Raw genomic sequence first — 15,904 nt, 5'->3', positions numbered from 1 at the left:
ACTCACACTCAGTAACCTGTCTGTCCACAGTCAGTCCATCCACATCACCAGCATGCCTCCCAAGCGCGTTTCGTACAACTCCCGCCGGTCCCTGAACCCCATCACCGGCGCGTACAACGCCCTCTTTGTCTCGGAGAACGCTTCCATTGTGCGTAGCGTTGTCGCCTTTGGCGTGAGTTTCTCCCGTACAAACCGTCTATGCCGTGCCGTTCCATTGTCTGCTGACAATAATTGCAGCTGGCTGTGACCTTCCTCGCCAGCGGTTGGGCTGAGGCCATTCTCTCGTGCGTTCCCTCCCCCCTTGTTAGTTCCCGGCAACAGCAACCCCCGTTGACTGACCTACAGAAGCCCTGCGTAAACGGCTTGATCTGAGTCGAGTCGACAACGACATCAAAACAAAAAGGGATGATCGGTGTATTTAGCATCAAAGCAGCGCGAGAGGGAGACCATGTACGATGTGCAATAAGCAACGGTCCTGTATGATATACTAGGCGGCGGGGTTACACTACTACGTACTCGGATGTTGTTGGGAATCGGGAGACCATGAATCATGGGCGGCGTTTTGCGGGTACCTCTTTGCTATTCCTGGCAACACATCTGAATTGACGGATTGGAAATCAGTGATTATTCGTACAGCGTGACTCCGTGACTTCAGACCTGCTCGAAAACGTCGCTTTTGTTCGATTCGATACTCCTGACCAGGGCTGTTTAAATGGCGAGTCGTCCTGTCCTTCCACTTCGACATCCAAAGTGCGCTCGGTAGCTTCGAGGGAGGTTTAGCCTCGAAGGCAAAGCTGCCGATTTAGTGACTCTCTCACATGGATTTGGCTCCTGTTTCGCCCTCAAGATTATGGTCTTGTTTTGCCTTTGCTTTACTCTTGCTTCTAACTGACCGAGGTCCCTGCTGATTATTGGTGTTATCGGGGTGCTAACGCTCAGCTATGGTGATGACCATGGCACTGATTAATTTTGGTACTTTTGACATGCGGCATAGGAGCTGGCACTCCATCCAGGTTATCTAGGTTTTGTTTTGTTGATTTGAAGATGCAGAGACCCATTCGAACTACCTTACTGGGCTCAAACCCCGCCACTCGTTTCTCCTAGCAACCTTTTAACAAACTGTACCTTCTCAGAAGCTGCGATCTCTGTTCGTGATGGCCGTAGCTTTCCTTGCTCCCTGGCCAGCATACAGCTATAGCTCCAGTTATTGTCACACACGGCCAAAGAAAAAATCGAGGGTGGAATTTTGCAAATGACCGCTACGTACAGATCGTCCGCTTGATTATTGAGGACAAAATGACGAAGGCTGGAGACAATGGACAGAGGGAGTTGGTCAGAGATTGATGTACAAAGAACCAAGCAGTGCTACATCCATGTGCGACCGCGAATGGACAAAGGTATGACAGGGAATCAACTAGCGAGGAAATGTCAGAAGCACCATCCGAGACGGACTGTTGACTTTACCCATTGGACAATAGATAACGGCATTGTCCCAACACCCTCAAAATATAGCTAACCCCCTTAGTCAGCATCCACTTCCTTCCACGAGACTAATGCCTCGGCCTTCGATGGCATCAACTAACAATGAACCTCCGACATATCCTCTTCCCTCGTCTCACGATCACCCTCATGTTCATCCTGCTTCTGGCAATACCCACCCATCTCGCCTCTCAACGCATCAGAGTAATCATATCTACCCCAAAGCAGCCGCCAAACTTCCGTTCGATTGCTGGACCAGGGTCGAAAAAACTGTCACAAACGGCCACATCCTCACAATATATCGGATAGCTCAAATCGATGGCTTTCGGGTCACTTGGCCCTCAACCAGACTAATCTTAACCTGTGTTTGGGGGGTTGGTGAAGACGGGAGACTGGCCTGGAAGGAATAGTACCTTTTATCCTGTTTCTGAAAGCGCATCAGTTTCAGACATTATGGAGGGACTTGATCGTCCAATGTTGATGGTGGTCTACAATGCATAATGGCATTGTAGAGTAAGTTTATCGAGCGACGCAAGCCAGGATTTAGTCGGGCAAGGAAAAGGAAGGACAAAGTGACCGAAAGGGTGGACAACACAACTGTCATCCTCGGCCGCGAAGTGTAATTTAGCAAGTATTCGACATCTTATTAGTGAACGGAGGATGAGCTTCGTAAGTCCTAACACAGGAAGAAAAATCCCACATGTTACATGTTAGTCGGCTGATGAAATGCAAAGGAGGAACTGTAGTGCGAGATTGGCGACAACGCCGAACGCGTCTTGAAGTGTGCAGGCGGGGAGGCGAATCGCAGATCGAGGACGAGATTCGGTAGATGCAACTACGAGGAATGATAAAAGTGAAGCGAACATACGAAGTAAATTGTTATATATTGTCATTGTAAGGTTTGAGTCGGAGACATCTCAGGGCTCTCTATCATATGCTTGCAGAGGAGTGTAATAGTCTCTAGCAAAAAACAAAGGAAACTTCCAAATGAACGTGAAACTACTTCCCTCATGGCGTTAGCTTACCTTTCAGGTTTCCCGTCGCTCCAATTCTGATACACTTTAGTGCAGGTTTACCTCCCCGCTTGAAATGCTCACTCCTCATCATGCTCACTTCCTCTCTCCCTCTTCCTCTCCTGCTCCTTCACCTTCACCATAATTTTCTCCGGTGTGGTTCCCATGAGCCACAGCCCGGCTCTCACCCTCCAGTCAAACGTATCCGGCTCCTTGAGGTAAGTCCTCTTCCCCGTTTTGCTCTTCTTCTTATTTTTCTCCCGCTGCTTCTTCTGCCTGATAGGGTCTTTCTTGTGCTTCAAAGGATGGTTGGGAAGAGAATTAGGGGGGAAAGCACCTCCACCTGCTCTGCGCCGTTCCTGGAAGCCCTCCTCAGCGGCGTCATCGGGACTATCGTTATCTTCATCCCCTGCGGACACCCCTTCCTCTTCTTGGTGGTTGAGCTCGAGGTCACCATCGTCGTCAAGGGGTTTAGGGTTAAAGTTAGGACGGCGAGGAGGTTGACCGCCCGCACCGCCAGCGGCCGCGGCGCCAAAAACAGCGAGATGGTTGGGCTTGAAGGCGACAGTAGACATGGTTGGAGAGAGTGATTGATAAGGAAATAATAGAGGTTCGGTAAGTAGGGAATGATGTGATTGGTGTCTTGGAATGAAAGACCAGTCTCTGGACGTGAGGGTGTTACCAACAGGTAGTTGAGAGGGGGCTTACCTGACCGGTTTGGATTTTTGGAGAGTTAGAGTTAAAGAGTGAGCTGGTTGATGTTAGCGAGTTTAGAATAGCTGGTGAGGCTGTCGAGCTGTGATGGTGGGCTTAGGAGGATGAAAGAAGCGAAGAGATGGTGAAATATCCATCTGGTCAGTTCTCGAAACTGGGATATGATACAAACAACGATAGGATTGCTATGACCATATACATATATATATATATATATAGAGAGAGAGAGAGAGAGAGAGAGAGAGAGACATTATCTTAAAGTTGGATAATGGCATCGCTCTTCTTCCTCAACTCCTTTCTGAGCCTGGTTGTCTCCCTGGATCTCCTCGCAACAACCCCTTTGTCCAACAGCACTCGACAACTGAACACCAATGAGTCCCAGAACTGTTATTCAAAATGTCAAAATACGATCAATTAAAACTTTTCATCATCGCTCTCTAATACTTATGTCAAATCCAACATGAGCGCTGAGCAATGCATATCATCAATACACAAGAGCAGAGAATACCATCCAAACAAGAAACTCAACAACTGCGGCCCAACACAAAAACATCAAACAATCCAAAAAGCCGCCCATCCGAAAAGCCCGAACTCTAAAGGGTATACTCTAACACTCTTCTCCCCCTCTCTAATAATTGCAAATCCCCCCAGTAACCCACTCCTCCTCAATTGTCCAAGTTCCCGCCAGTCCTCTCACTCCCGTCTCCTCCTCAATCACAACACCATCCGGTCTCCTATTCCTTGGCACGCCCAACCTATCGTCCTCCTTACCTGCAAAGAAGTCCCCCTGCCCCTCAGTCCTCACGACCCTCCTCATAAACCGTCTGCTCCACTCCTGCACAGCCGGCTCACCTGTCTCATCCCTAGCCTGCTTCAAGAACGCCATGAGCGCCGTGCCGCCCGTTCCCTTGAGCGCACTGGCGTTGTTGCCGTTCTTCTCCATCTCCGCAGCAGCACTCTTAGCATCAAACGCGATACCCTGAGGCTGATGACGCACGTTCTTGACCGCCGTAGCCAGATTAACCTTCTTAACTGCGCCGCGGGTAGCCTCAGGGGACCGACTCCTCGCCCTCGCGGCTTCCCTGCTAGGCATGACGATGTACCGCGTCACAATGGCAAGATGCTTATCCCTCAGGGCGCGTAGCATGGCCAAGCAGGCATCATATGCAATCGCCAGCGGACGGTGCCTAGCTGCATGGCGAGCGACAAACTCCCGAATATTCGCCACAGCTTGGACATCAGCCAGGAAACGGGCATGAGGACCAGGCATGTACCGGCGCATTTCCTGGATGAAGTTGTGCTGGGCTGCGGGGCCGGGGCCATCAGTATCAGGCTTGGGGCCCTTTTCGCCAGTCGGACGGTGCTCGATGCCGAGCACAATATCAAAGAACTGGATGAGGGAACTTTGAGCGTTGCTGCCACCGGCATATTGCCTCCAAGTGGGTGAGTCTGAGCCATCGTCATAGAGAACTCCGTTGGGCAGGCCAGCTTCGGCCATGTTCTTGCTACCTGCGAGGAAGGGGCGAATGCGGTGGTAGAAAATGTGGGGGTCGCAGTTCTCGTGCATGCGGTGAAGCAAGGTCGTGAGGTCGTCGAGGCGCTCGGCGAAGGATGTGAGGCACTGGGTGACGGTGTGCACATCATTCTCCCGCGCAGCTGCAATGGCATGCAGCATGAGGGGGATGATAGGGGCGCCGCGTGCCTCCATGGCGACTGACACCAAGTAAAACCAAGACTCGTCAAGGGATCCGGTGAATGTGCAGAGGGTCGCTAGGTTCTCCAAGTTATCGATGTCCTCGTCCATGAAGAGGGGCTTGAAGTTCCAGAGGCAGACGGCAGCATAGGTAGCGACGGGGGGCAACTCGAGGTGTTCGCTGATTTCCAGTAATGGAACAGTAATTGGAGGAGGGAGACGGTCACTGGGGCTGTCACCTCCCCAGATGTAAGCATGGGCCATGAAGCAGAGGAGCATATAGGCGCGGCGCCATTCTGACTCGTGGTAAAGACCGACCGTCGACAGGACTGGAAGACGATCAATGACAGCACGAAGGCGTTTGCTGAGGATCAAGCCCTGTAGATTGGCGACAATGGCTTCCCACTTATTGTAGTAGGGGTCTGGTAAGCGGGTGAGGGGAAGTTGGTCGGGAAGAAAGCCGCGGGTGGGCGAGATGCCGTAGTCAGCGAGGTGGGGAATAGGAGGGATCATCTTGAAAACACTTTCTTCAGAGCAACTGAGGTCAATTGAAGTCAATTAAGTCCTGACGCAAAGAGACAGATCGAATCTATCTCCTAAGCCGTGCGAGATCTGGTGCGGGGTGGCATGAGATGAAGGATATGGAGACAAGCAACCAGAGAAAGGGGCTCGGGAAAAGATCAGATTAAATGGTCAAAAAGCCTGGCATGTGGTAGATCGGTCGAGGCCGGCCGTGTTCAGATGAATGATCGGTCCTCGAGTCAATTCACAAGATTCTTCTCAAGTGAGGGGCAGCGAAGAGGGAGTCTTTGTCAGCAGCCCTCCCAAAAACAGTAGACTGGCTGCGCCGAAGGGTGAAAAGCTCGCTGTCGCCGCCGCCGTGTCAAGCAGAGCGCAGCGGCATCGGTTGCTGGCCGGTCCTTGGAGCGCCGACATGACAGAAATTTTACGCTAGAGATCTCGCCGAGAAGATGGAGGGTGGGGCAGAAAAATATCGCAGGGCGGGGCCAGTGAACCCTGATGAACACTAAGGGTTATGTTGACAAGACTGGGGGGGAGGGATAGGGAAGCAGCAAAGGAAAATCATTTTGTATGCTTCAAGAAACAACGCCAATCCGTTTCTTTGGGCCATTTGGTCACAAGCATGGAGATCATGACTCAAACGTGAATCATGGTCTCGGCTCGATGTTATTTCTCTTCTGTATGGCAACCATTAAGATCTGGTGCAACTACAGGATCGCTGGTCGGCGTTGCACAGCGTTTCTGCGGCGCAGCGTCACGGTTGCTTGTCGTTGGTTCAACTCTGGCCGACGCAAATGTAGGCAGATGGAGGGGCTGTGGTGAGCTCTGCCGAGTCGCCTGCGAGCAATTGACGCCACCCGCATAATCCGGCGTGGGGTGCAGCCAGAACCCCACCATTCCGTCCGGGATTAACCGATGGTCCAAGTTCGAGGGTCCGTGCGTACATGGTGAACAGGGTTTGAGAGAGCTGATTACATCATCTTCAAGACTAGGAGTGTGGTCGGGTTGGCGCGAACCTCAATGGCTGCCCCGCTTCCCCTCACCGTCCGCCCTGAACGCGACGCCGATCAGCTCCAGTGAGTTGCGACATCAGACCAACAACATCGCCAGTTTTTCTGCGATGTCTGGCATTATGGTCCCTCAGCATGTCCTTAACTGGTTGTACAGCGTGCTGACCAGCGTATGTTGCGAACTACCGGTCTAACCCATCCTTTTCTCTCCATTACCCCCAAGCCCCCATTTTCTCCAAGACCACCAACAACTGACAAGTGCAGGAATACCACGATGTGAACCGCACTTACAACGACGTCGCTCATACACTGGCCACCTATCCATCTCTCTCTCCCCGGACAGATGTCTATAGTATGACCCCCTCGTGGTCTTCTCCCGAGCTTGTCTGACCTCCAGCTTTTCCCAATGGCTCCTCGGCTCTCCTCGTTCTCCTCTCCGGCACAATTCCCGTCGTTTTCCGCGGCACTACCTACCGCTTCCCCATTTCCGTCTGGGTACCGCATGCCTATCCCAGTGAGCCGCCGATTGTCTACGTGACGCCAACAGAAACTATGGTCGTGCGGCCTGGCCAGCACGTCGACTCTCAGGGTTGTGTCTACCATCCGTATCTAACCGCATGGTCGACGTATTGGGATGTACGTGGACGGCTGGCTGTCAGTCAGGGGCTGTGCTGACTGTACAGAAATCCAATATTGTCGACTTCCTCAACATCTTACGCGAGGTCTTCGCTAAGGAGCCGCCCGTTGTTGCCCGCCAAAGGCCCCCTCCACCGCAACAGACGCCTACCCCTCCTCCAGTGCCGCCGCTACCACCTGAGTTTGCCCCGAGACCCCCATCGAGCCAACCTGCTGCGAGTGCCAGTTCCCCAGCCGAAGTTAGGCCGCCGCCACCGCCTCCTAAGCCGGGTCAGGAACGGCCGGTGGTTTCTCCTCCCCCTCAGACACCTAGTCCTCAGGTGCCCCCTCCTCCTCCTAAGGTCGGCGGTCCGGCTGGTCACCTAACGTTGGGACAGCCTTCTCATTTGCTTGGACAACCGCAGTTGGTAGGGCAAACCCTTCATCTAACACAAGAACATCCGGCACAGCCTTTCGCTGGACAACCACAGGGACAGCCTGCGTTTGTCCAGCCCCAGACCCAAGCAGGTTCAATACCCCCTCTTCCCCCGAAACCCGGGCCGTCACGGTACGAAGCTCCGCCGCCATTACCTCCCCAGGCGTCTACGTCTCAACAAACAACCCCCCATCAACCCCCTCTTCTGCCGCATCAGAGCCTTCAACCGACTACTCTACCTCCAGGCCCGCCGCCCTCAGTTCAACGACCAACCTCTATCTACGAACCTCCTCCCCAACCATATAGCGCCCCTCCAGCTACTCAACCATACCAGCAACCGCCTGCCCAGCCACAGCCCCCTCAACAGCTCGCCAAATCGCCTCCCCCGAACCTCCTCGACGACGACGCAACCCCCCCCCTCCCCACAACCGAATCTCCCTCTCAACCCCCACCTCCCCCACCAAACCCCGAGAAAGATGCTCTCTTGCATCAATTAGCAATAACACTCTACAATCACCGTCAAAAATCCTACCAACAAAACACCACCTCCCTCGCCGGCCTGCGCGCACAACGGAAAGCCCTCCTCCAAGCCTACGCCACCCTGCAATCCGAACTAACCCACCTCACCCAACTTTCCTCCCTCCTCCAATCCAACACCTCCATCCTGCAATCCTCTCTGCAAAAGGCAGACGAAACCATCACAAAGGCTCAACACCAACTCAAAGAAAACGGCCCCCCAGATGTAGATGAACTGTTGGTTGCGCCGACGGTGGTGGGGAACCAGTTGTATGAGCTTGTAGCGGAGGAGAGAGCAATAGGGGATGTTATTTTCGTGCTTGGGAGAGCAGTGGAGAGGGGGAGGATTGCGCCAGGGGTGTTTGTTAAGGCTGTGAGGGGGTTGGCGAGGGAGTGGTATTTGAAGAAGGCGCTTGTGAGGAAGATTGGACGGGGGATGGGGTTGGCTGGGGCATAACACATCGATTTTGTTAAGGCGTTGGTGATTTAGGGATTATTATGTTGGTTGTGTTGGCCCACAGTGATGGGTTGATGTAGGGGGATAGCGGGAGGAATAGGTCTTGGTTGTGGATAAATGATACAACGTTCCCTAGTCGAAGAAACATATGGACAGCGCATAGAATATGAGTGAGTTCATTACCAGACATAGACTACTTATGCAATAGACAATGTCCTACTGCTACTCACACTACATAGTCCATCAAGTCTCCTCACAGTACTTCATCCATCCATTGACCTTTCCCACCCAACATCTTCCTAAACTCCGTAAGACTAAACATAATCCAAGAATACATAACCAGTACGTACCTACCTGCCGATAACGCTCAACAATCCATCCTCTAACTTCGTCTCCTCTTGCCCCTTATCTGCCCAATCCAACCCCAAGTCTACTCCAATCAACCCTTGGCCTCGGACTCGGACTCACAAACCTACACTCCGGCCCGGGTCTAACAACCACAAGAACATTGCCCCAATCGCCAGCGTCCTACCACCACTCCCTCGGCCCATTTCTCTCCCTCATTGTAGCAGCCTTCACAACTGCGTGTCTTCCTATTTCAGCGCCCAAACCGGGTCTTGCTGCGTTTAGACTGTTGCTGGTGATAGTCCCCGGTTGGGTAAGGGTGTTTGTGATTCTGAGTGTGTCACCTGCACTAGGGCTGGAGGTTGACGAGGAAGATGACAACCTGCTTCCTGTCCGAAAACGGAAACTCTTCCTCCCTGCCTCAATGGCAGCAGCAGCAGCAGCAGCGGCACGCTTCCCCCAGCTTAACTCTTGGGTTGATCCAGATGACCGGGTTAGTTGAGCTTGTGTTCGTGCGGGAAGGGCCGATGCTGGTGCTGCAAGAGGAGGGTTGAGGCTGGTTAATGCTGCTAACGACCCTGCTGCACGGGATGGGAAAGGAACTTGCTCTGACACTAACGCGGCAGTGGAGACGACCTGGAAAGAGGATGCAGCTGGGGATGACCCTCGTCCCTCAGCCCTGGCCCGTATCGTGCCTGAGATGGCCCTCCTTTTCTGGAGTTTCCGTGGCGGCGTCTTCCTCTGTGTTGATGGTTGTCCTGTCACTGAAGCCGGGACAAGGTTGTTCTCTCTGCTACTACCTCCAGCTGCTTGCCGCTGAGAGGCAGGTTCATCTTTGCTGCGGGAAAGCCAGCGTCCTGAGATCGTTCTTGGCGTTATTCTTCCTTTTATAGTAGCTTGGGGTTGTGCCACAGCTTGAGCTGAGGCTGTTTTCGGCAAATCAGTTGCCGACATCGGCCCCCCTTCCATACTAAAAGCCTGACGGAGCAGTGTCTTGTCCCCGCTCGAACCTGGTTTGGGTTCTTTTTTGAAAGTTCCGCGGAGGGAGAACGATCGCTTAGGCGCTTGTTGGCGTGTCGAGAATGAAGCACTGTTGGGGGAGGGATGGCGACGCCAGAGTGGGAGCTTCAACTTGGGCTCATCTTGGGGTTGAGATTCCGAGCTTCTGCTGCCCGAGAAAAGGCGGCTGACCTTTTTGCTGGTGAAGGATTTCCTCTTGAGGGTTTCTGTGCATCTTGTTGGTTCCTCCATCGATAGGGATTTGTCTTCAACCCTGACCGTTGTTTTGGAACTTCCATCCCGTCGATTCCAGTTCATGTCTAAATCCAACGCCTCATCTATTCCCGTTGGTCTATACACCTCGTGAATGTTCTTATTCTTCTGATCCTCAAACAGGAAGATCTTGTCCTTGACCGAAACAGGCGTCCCCTCGTCCTTTGTTCCTTCGACACCTCTCTTCTCTCCTTGGGGCTGCAGCACGTTCCATCGCGAACTAATCGTCCTCATTACCCTCCTGGTACTGCTCGCAACAGTCGTCTCCGCCAACATAGGCAGGCTTGGCCTCGCCTTTAGCAGTGGATTCATCCCATTCCCATTCTCATCTGTACTGTTATTCGTCCTCTTCCAATGTCTGGCCAGGAGCGGCGAAGCAGGCGCAGGTACTGGTGCAGTGGCAGGAGTCCTAGGTACTGCAACCAATGGGGTGTTTTCGATGTCCCGAGTGCTGAGTTCTCTTCTCAGCGGCGAGCTGCCCCTATGAGAACGAGCAGCCGGACTGTGGATGGTGCATGCAGTGATTGGATTAACAGGATATGCTCTCAGCATCAATTTCCTTGCCGTCATTGGCCTTGCTGGGCTCGATTTCTCAGAGCTGTCCATCTCCGGGGAAGAGAAAGGGCCTGTTGTGTGGGAGGTAGGCGACAAGACAGATTTCCTTGCACTTGGTGTTGGGCTCGCAGTACAGGTAGGTGACTCTTTGGGAGGGAAATATTCTCTTCGAGCAAGAGGTCCTGACTGGCGGATGGTTGACACTCGAGCAATCGGACTCCCTTGGGCTGTGACCTGGGCCCTTCCGCTGCGACCGGAAGTGCAGAGGGACTCGGTCCTCCTTAGACTTTCCTGCCTGTCTACCGTAACCATGTTCTCCCCTCCGGCAACAGTCACGGGTGTGACAGTCGTCACTTTTCTCGTCTGCTTCGGGGTTCTTGGAACCAAAGCTGCCACAGCTGCACCTTCTCTCCGCTTCATACCTAAAGGCTTGATTTTCTTGACATCCAACCCAGCCTGTGGCTGATCAAAGACTCTCCTCAAGTCTGCGACACTGAGACTCTTTGTTCTGTGCACCAGGCGGAGGCGGATGTGTTCGAGGAAGAGCTCACCTTGGGAGTCGTCACTGGACTCTTGTGATTTGCACTGTGCAGAACAGGGTGGCTTGCTTGGTATCAGGGAAGGATCGCAAGTCGCATCATCGAGTCCAAGCTTGTGTGCTGGTGTCGTGAGTGCTGAGGGATGGTGAAGGGAATGCTGCGAGACATGGAGGGTCGAGTGTGTTAAAGAGAAGGTGGTATAGGCATCGCAGGAAGATTCTCCTGGTTTAGTTAGCAACTAAAACCATTCAAGGAGTTGTGTTCACATACTAGACAGTCCTTCAAACAGCCTCCTCCGCTCAGCAACTGTAGAAGTCCATCCCTTCAACTCCTTGTCTAGCATGCTCGGTCTGTCCCTCGTGCTTCTGATGGTAGAAGCAGAGATGCTGCCACTTCGTTGGGAATATCCCCGAGTACCCTATCCTTGAGTATCATCCCAACGACACTGCTTGAACTGACTGGCATCGTCGCCAAACTTATCAGACCGATGGGTCTCTAGCCCAGGGCTATCACGTCCTGAATCAAGAAGAGTCGAAGTTCCATCCTTAACTCCTGCTGAATGGCCCTCGTCACTCGAGGATCTATGTCCATCGAGCGACGACCGCAACAGCGATCTGGCGGCTACATTGAGAGTTGCTTCAGCACGCAGTCCTCGTCCCTCGGTGCTTGCGACTGCATCTAACGATTCGAATTTCGAGACGAGCGCTGCAAGCGCCGGCGATACAGAGCTCACACGTCCTATCGAGATCGCCGATCCATTGTTCCCTCTTCCCGACGCGGAGGAGCGATTCTTCCTTGGCAGTCGGAGTGGCGCAGGGGCGAGGTTGGGGTTTAGGATAGAGAAGTCGGTCGTTGTTATTGGTGGAGTACTATGTTTATCCATGTTGTGATGAGCAGCCTCCATAATGGTATGTGAGTGATAAATGGATCTCTAAGGCGCAATGTCAATGCCCTGCAGGCAATAGGCGCGTAGCTAATGCGATACTGGAATGGATTGTTGTGGTGTGGATGCAGAGGGCTTATGGCCAGGTTAGAGAAATGAAATAAAACAAAACAGCTGGGTCAGTCATGGTTGCCTGACTGCATTGATCTGTATAGGAAGAAACATCAACTGCTCAGAAAGAGATGCGACGGAAGGGGGCTTCTGCTCTATATTCCAGGCAGGAACGGGTTTGGTCAGGCAGTTCATAACAGGTCACCCTCTTGCTCCGAAGAGTTCAGTCTTTCAGTGAACAGATCGAAGTGCCAAGTTCACAAACATCGAGTGGTATTCTCGCTGCTAACTCTGCTAACAACTGAGACCGATATCCACTTGATCCTTTACATGTGACATCCAGCCTAAAACAAATCAGAATCTCAATGATGAACGTAAAACCGAATGGAAGAAGTGAAACTATTTTCATCCTGCCTAACTATGATGTGGTGCCAAGATGCTGGTCCGTATGCCAAAGACCTGAGAAAAAAAGGAAGAGACAAAGGAAACTTCTGAAACTACCTGAGCGAAGTGAATGCATTTATTTCCATCGACTCTGGACCCCGAAGCCAAGTAACAGCCCTTGTGACACCATCCACAGACCACCTCCAACCCCTCAACGGACACTGACCCATTAGGGATAAAGTTCAGACTCAGCTTACGTGTCCTCCCTCTTCCTCTGAGGCATTGCCGCCGTCGCAGCCGCAACCGGCGAAGGCCCAGAAGCCTCCCTCGAAAATATCTCAATCTTATAGTCAACCCTAACCCCGCCCAGATCAGTAGCAGGTAAGATCCGATCCTCTTCTTCAACATTCCAATTCCCATGTCCATGACCGTATCCGGCCATCGGTCCCTTCTCAATCTGTGTTATGACTCCCCGGGCAGTGCCAAAGCCTTGATGATACATGAGAACATCGGAGCCAGCCGTAGGAGTCAACTCCTTCCTTCCATGTCTATTGATCAGATGCCTCCTCGAGCTTGTTGAAGTCTGCGCGGGAGGAGTATGGACCGTCGAAGAGGGGTTGGTACCGAGACTTGGACCTGCAGAGCCACCAAGGCCGGATAAGCCCGTCGAGGGGTGGCTTGCAGCTTCGGTGCCGAACCAGTGAGGGTTGGCCAGGCGCTGAGCTATGAGAATGCCGAGGGGGAGGACGAGGATGACAGAGGTTTGGGTGAGGGATGCGGCTTCGAACTTGGCCCATTCGCCCCATTCTAGGCCTGAGAAGACGACTGCAGTGGGTTAGCGATGAGCTAGCTTTGGACACAGGAATGATGATGCCGCGAGGGAGGGGCATACCTGGGATAAACATCAGAACACCGTTGGTAATAACCAATACGTCCATGGCCTTAAGACCCTTCATGGAGGGCAGGATGCTGCGGTTGGTCCACATGTGCATTATGAGACGGACATTGAAGAGAAAGCAGAACCAACAGATCGAGGAGGTGAACAATCCGACGTATGTCTTCCTGATCCAGGTGTAGGGTACGAGATCCATAACTACAAGCGCCGCGCGCACCTGAAAGACCGTCTGCACCAAGTTGAAGCCAATTGTCGTAAGAACCAGCGCAACAGACAACATCATGGCAGCAACCTTCCAAAACGTCTGCCATAGCTGGATCATCAACGACGCTTGCACGATCAGCGCAGCTTCAATCAACACCGTCATCGGGATGCTGAGACACGTCGCCGTGATGCTCATATTACGATCAACTTGCTTCACGGTGCTCCGATCCCCGGTGAAGATGACATAAAAATCACTCCAGGAGGAGGTGAAATAGAGACTGAAGAGCAGCGTACGAACGGAGTTGAGCAAGAGCGAGAGGATACTGATGACGGTAGAGAGCCGGCGCAGACGTTTGTGCGGTGTCATGCCCAGCACGACGGCCAACATGATCAGACAGGCGCCAAGCTGCGTGCCATATAGGATGGAGAGCGAGGTGGCAGCTGTGTGGAAGTAGTTGAATGAGGACAGAGGGACGACGACTTCGGTCGAGCCATCGGGCCCGATAATGGTGACGGGCTGGTTGCGACCGTTGAAGGTGTTGAGAGACCCTGAGGACATGGTGGTGAGGTAAGAGCTTGCTTGATGTTAGAAGGTAGCTTTGTTGTTGGCACCTTAGTAAAGTAACGATCCGAGTCTTAAATGCTCAAATAGCGAGCAGTAGCTAGGTAATGCTCATACATATTGCTGAGAAATGATATCCGGCAGTGTTCAGGCCTGAAGGACATTGCATGCCCTCCTGGAGTTGAGCAGTCGCAATTGCAATTGCACGTAGGGGTACAATGCCAAGGGCCCAGGGCATTTTGGCAACGAGTGAATTCTATTGCTGACGGTTTCTTTGAGGGGTTGTGATACTAAGGACTGGCGGTGCAGTGGCGAACAATGAGAAGGGCTGTCAGTTGTGGGTCGTTGACGGCGCAAAGTGGTGGGAGTGACAGTCTCGTTAGTATTGTTCTTCCTGTTCCTTATTATTGTTCTCAGCCGCACCCCACCCCGTGTTTCGCACCCAGTACTGTAAACTGATAGCTCACCGTGATTAGTTCACTGTTGCCAAAAGTAGTGCATTTTTGAGACTAGCGAGGGAGACAATATCTTCATATCCAATGCCCACCTCTGCGTTGTGCTCATCCATTCACCGATCCCTCATTGGCACTGGGTTGACCTTGTCTTGACCTGCAACATCTTAACCTCCTCTGTGACTCTCTTCCCTGCTAAATTCTCACAGCTCGGTGTCGATCATATTCATTCTCTTCTTTGTCCACCAGCTTTCTGATTTTTACCCAGGGCTTCAGCTTCGTGTCAGGCTGATGCAGTTCCATGGCTACCGTCCCCATCATTTCTCTTGCCTGTCAAGTGTGGGTGTTTTCAATTGCTGTAGGTGGTCGGGTGAGCAAACGCATTGCCAGAGATTGCTGGGAGCATGATGGCTTTCTCATGCAAAACTAAGGATTTAAGTCGGTTGAGGGCATCCTAATCATAGATACAGTCTAAGCATCTAGATGTGAAAAAGTCGAAGACCCAAAGATCCTAAGCTCAACCTGCGAGGGCAACGCATGTCTTCAAATCTTCCTCGAGGCCGAGTCTGCACTTGGTGCGGCGGGCTTTTGCAGCACAGAGCGCACGTTCGGGCAAACTCATTCGGCGTCGCCGTCGGCAAACGCTGGACGTGGTGATGGCAAATGTCCTGAGCTGGATTACAAACCCAGTTTGCGGCTCTCATTCAAAATGTGGCTGTTTTGGGACGTAAGACCTCTCTTCTGACCCAGCGATTGCCTGCAGAGGGCCTGCAGCTTGCATGTTGTATAGTTGACACTGTGAGAGGTATTTCCCACTATTCTATCGTTTTACTCTTGACTTCAACACTCTAGGGCACGAAAGCAGCATTAAAACAAGATGACGAAGTTCCTTGGATCGACACGCACTGAAAGGCAATAGACGAAGTTCAGGGTGGGTTGGAAGGGTGGGCCAAGTTATGCTATTGGTCCACCATGGATTACATAAGCCACAGAAAACAAGATTGTCAATCTCCCTATAGAAACGCTAATCAGCCTTCTATCAGTCTGTTTATGTATTGCTATTCTCCGGAGTGTGTTGTCCCTATCCTCATTTTTTTTTGATTTGGCACCTGTGTGCATCAGCGATCTTGCGCTAGGGGGTGCTTACCAAGCGTCCGGATGGGGGATGGCGCAGTTGGAGTGTACTTAGCCAACCTATTGCCCGCCGGTCGCGGTGGGCACGATCGAGTACCTAGATAGGGTAGATA

At 52.4% G+C, this 15,904-nt stretch overlaps 5 protein-coding genes across 5 annotated transcripts; 2 read left to right on the top strand and 3 right to left on the bottom strand.

The window, feature by feature from the left end:
• Positions 1 to 52: 52 nt before the first annotated feature.
• CTHT_0045750 (uncharacterized protein) lies at positions 53 to 372 on the top strand (the record flags this gene model as incomplete). Its single annotated transcript, XM_006694893.1, has 2 exons — positions 53 to 172; positions 238 to 372. The coding sequence occupies 2 exons, from the start codon at positions 53 to 55 to the stop codon at positions 370 to 372; spliced, it is 255 nt and encodes an 84-aa protein (XP_006694956.1).
• Positions 373 to 2,572: 2,200 nt separating this feature from the next.
• On the bottom strand, positions 2,573 to 3,067 carry CTHT_0045740 (uncharacterized protein; the record flags this gene model as incomplete). The annotated part of the gene is made up of 1 exon (XM_006694892.1): positions 2,573 to 3,067. One exon carries the CDS (start codon positions 3,065 to 3,067, stop codon positions 2,573 to 2,575), a length of 495 nt encoding a protein of 164 aa, XP_006694955.1.
• Positions 3,068 to 3,834: 767 nt separating this feature from the next.
• On the bottom strand, positions 3,835 to 5,412 carry CTHT_0045730 (indoleamine 2,3-dioxygenase-like protein; the record flags this gene model as incomplete). Its single annotated transcript, XM_006694891.1, has 1 exon — positions 3,835 to 5,412. One exon carries the CDS (start codon positions 5,410 to 5,412, stop codon positions 3,835 to 3,837), a length of 1,578 nt encoding a protein of 525 aa, XP_006694954.1.
• Positions 5,413 to 6,336: 924 nt separating this feature from the next.
• CTHT_0045720 (uncharacterized protein) lies at positions 6,337 to 8,455 on the top strand (the record flags this gene model as incomplete). Its single annotated transcript, XM_006694890.1, has 4 exons — positions 6,337 to 6,357; positions 6,589 to 6,601; positions 6,829 to 7,067; positions 7,115 to 8,455. The coding sequence occupies 4 exons, from the start codon at positions 6,337 to 6,339 to the stop codon at positions 8,453 to 8,455; spliced, it is 1,614 nt and encodes a 537-aa protein (XP_006694953.1).
• Positions 8,456 to 9,473: 1,018 nt separating this feature from the next.
• Positions 9,474 to 14,202, bottom strand: CTHT_0045710 (putative pheromone protein; the record flags this gene model as incomplete). Its single annotated transcript, XM_006694889.1, has 6 exons — positions 9,474 to 9,541; positions 9,811 to 10,488; positions 11,050 to 11,388; positions 11,626 to 12,035; positions 12,802 to 13,369; positions 13,437 to 14,202. The coding sequence occupies 6 exons, from the start codon at positions 14,200 to 14,202 to the stop codon at positions 9,474 to 9,476; spliced, it is 2,829 nt and encodes a 942-aa protein (XP_006694952.1).
• Between the last annotated feature and the right edge of the window lie 1,702 nt (positions 14,203 to 15,904).

The sequence above is a fragment of the Thermochaetoides thermophila genome, assembly GCF_000221225.1.
Source record: "Thermochaetoides thermophila DSM 1495 unplaced genomic scaffold scf7180000011818, whole genome shotgun sequence".
Taxonomy (NCBI): Eukaryota; Fungi; Ascomycota; class Sordariomycetes; order Sordariales; family Chaetomiaceae; genus Thermochaetoides; species Thermochaetoides thermophila.
Note: the sequence above shows the minus strand (reverse complement) of the source record. Positions and strands in the feature narration are given on the sequence as shown.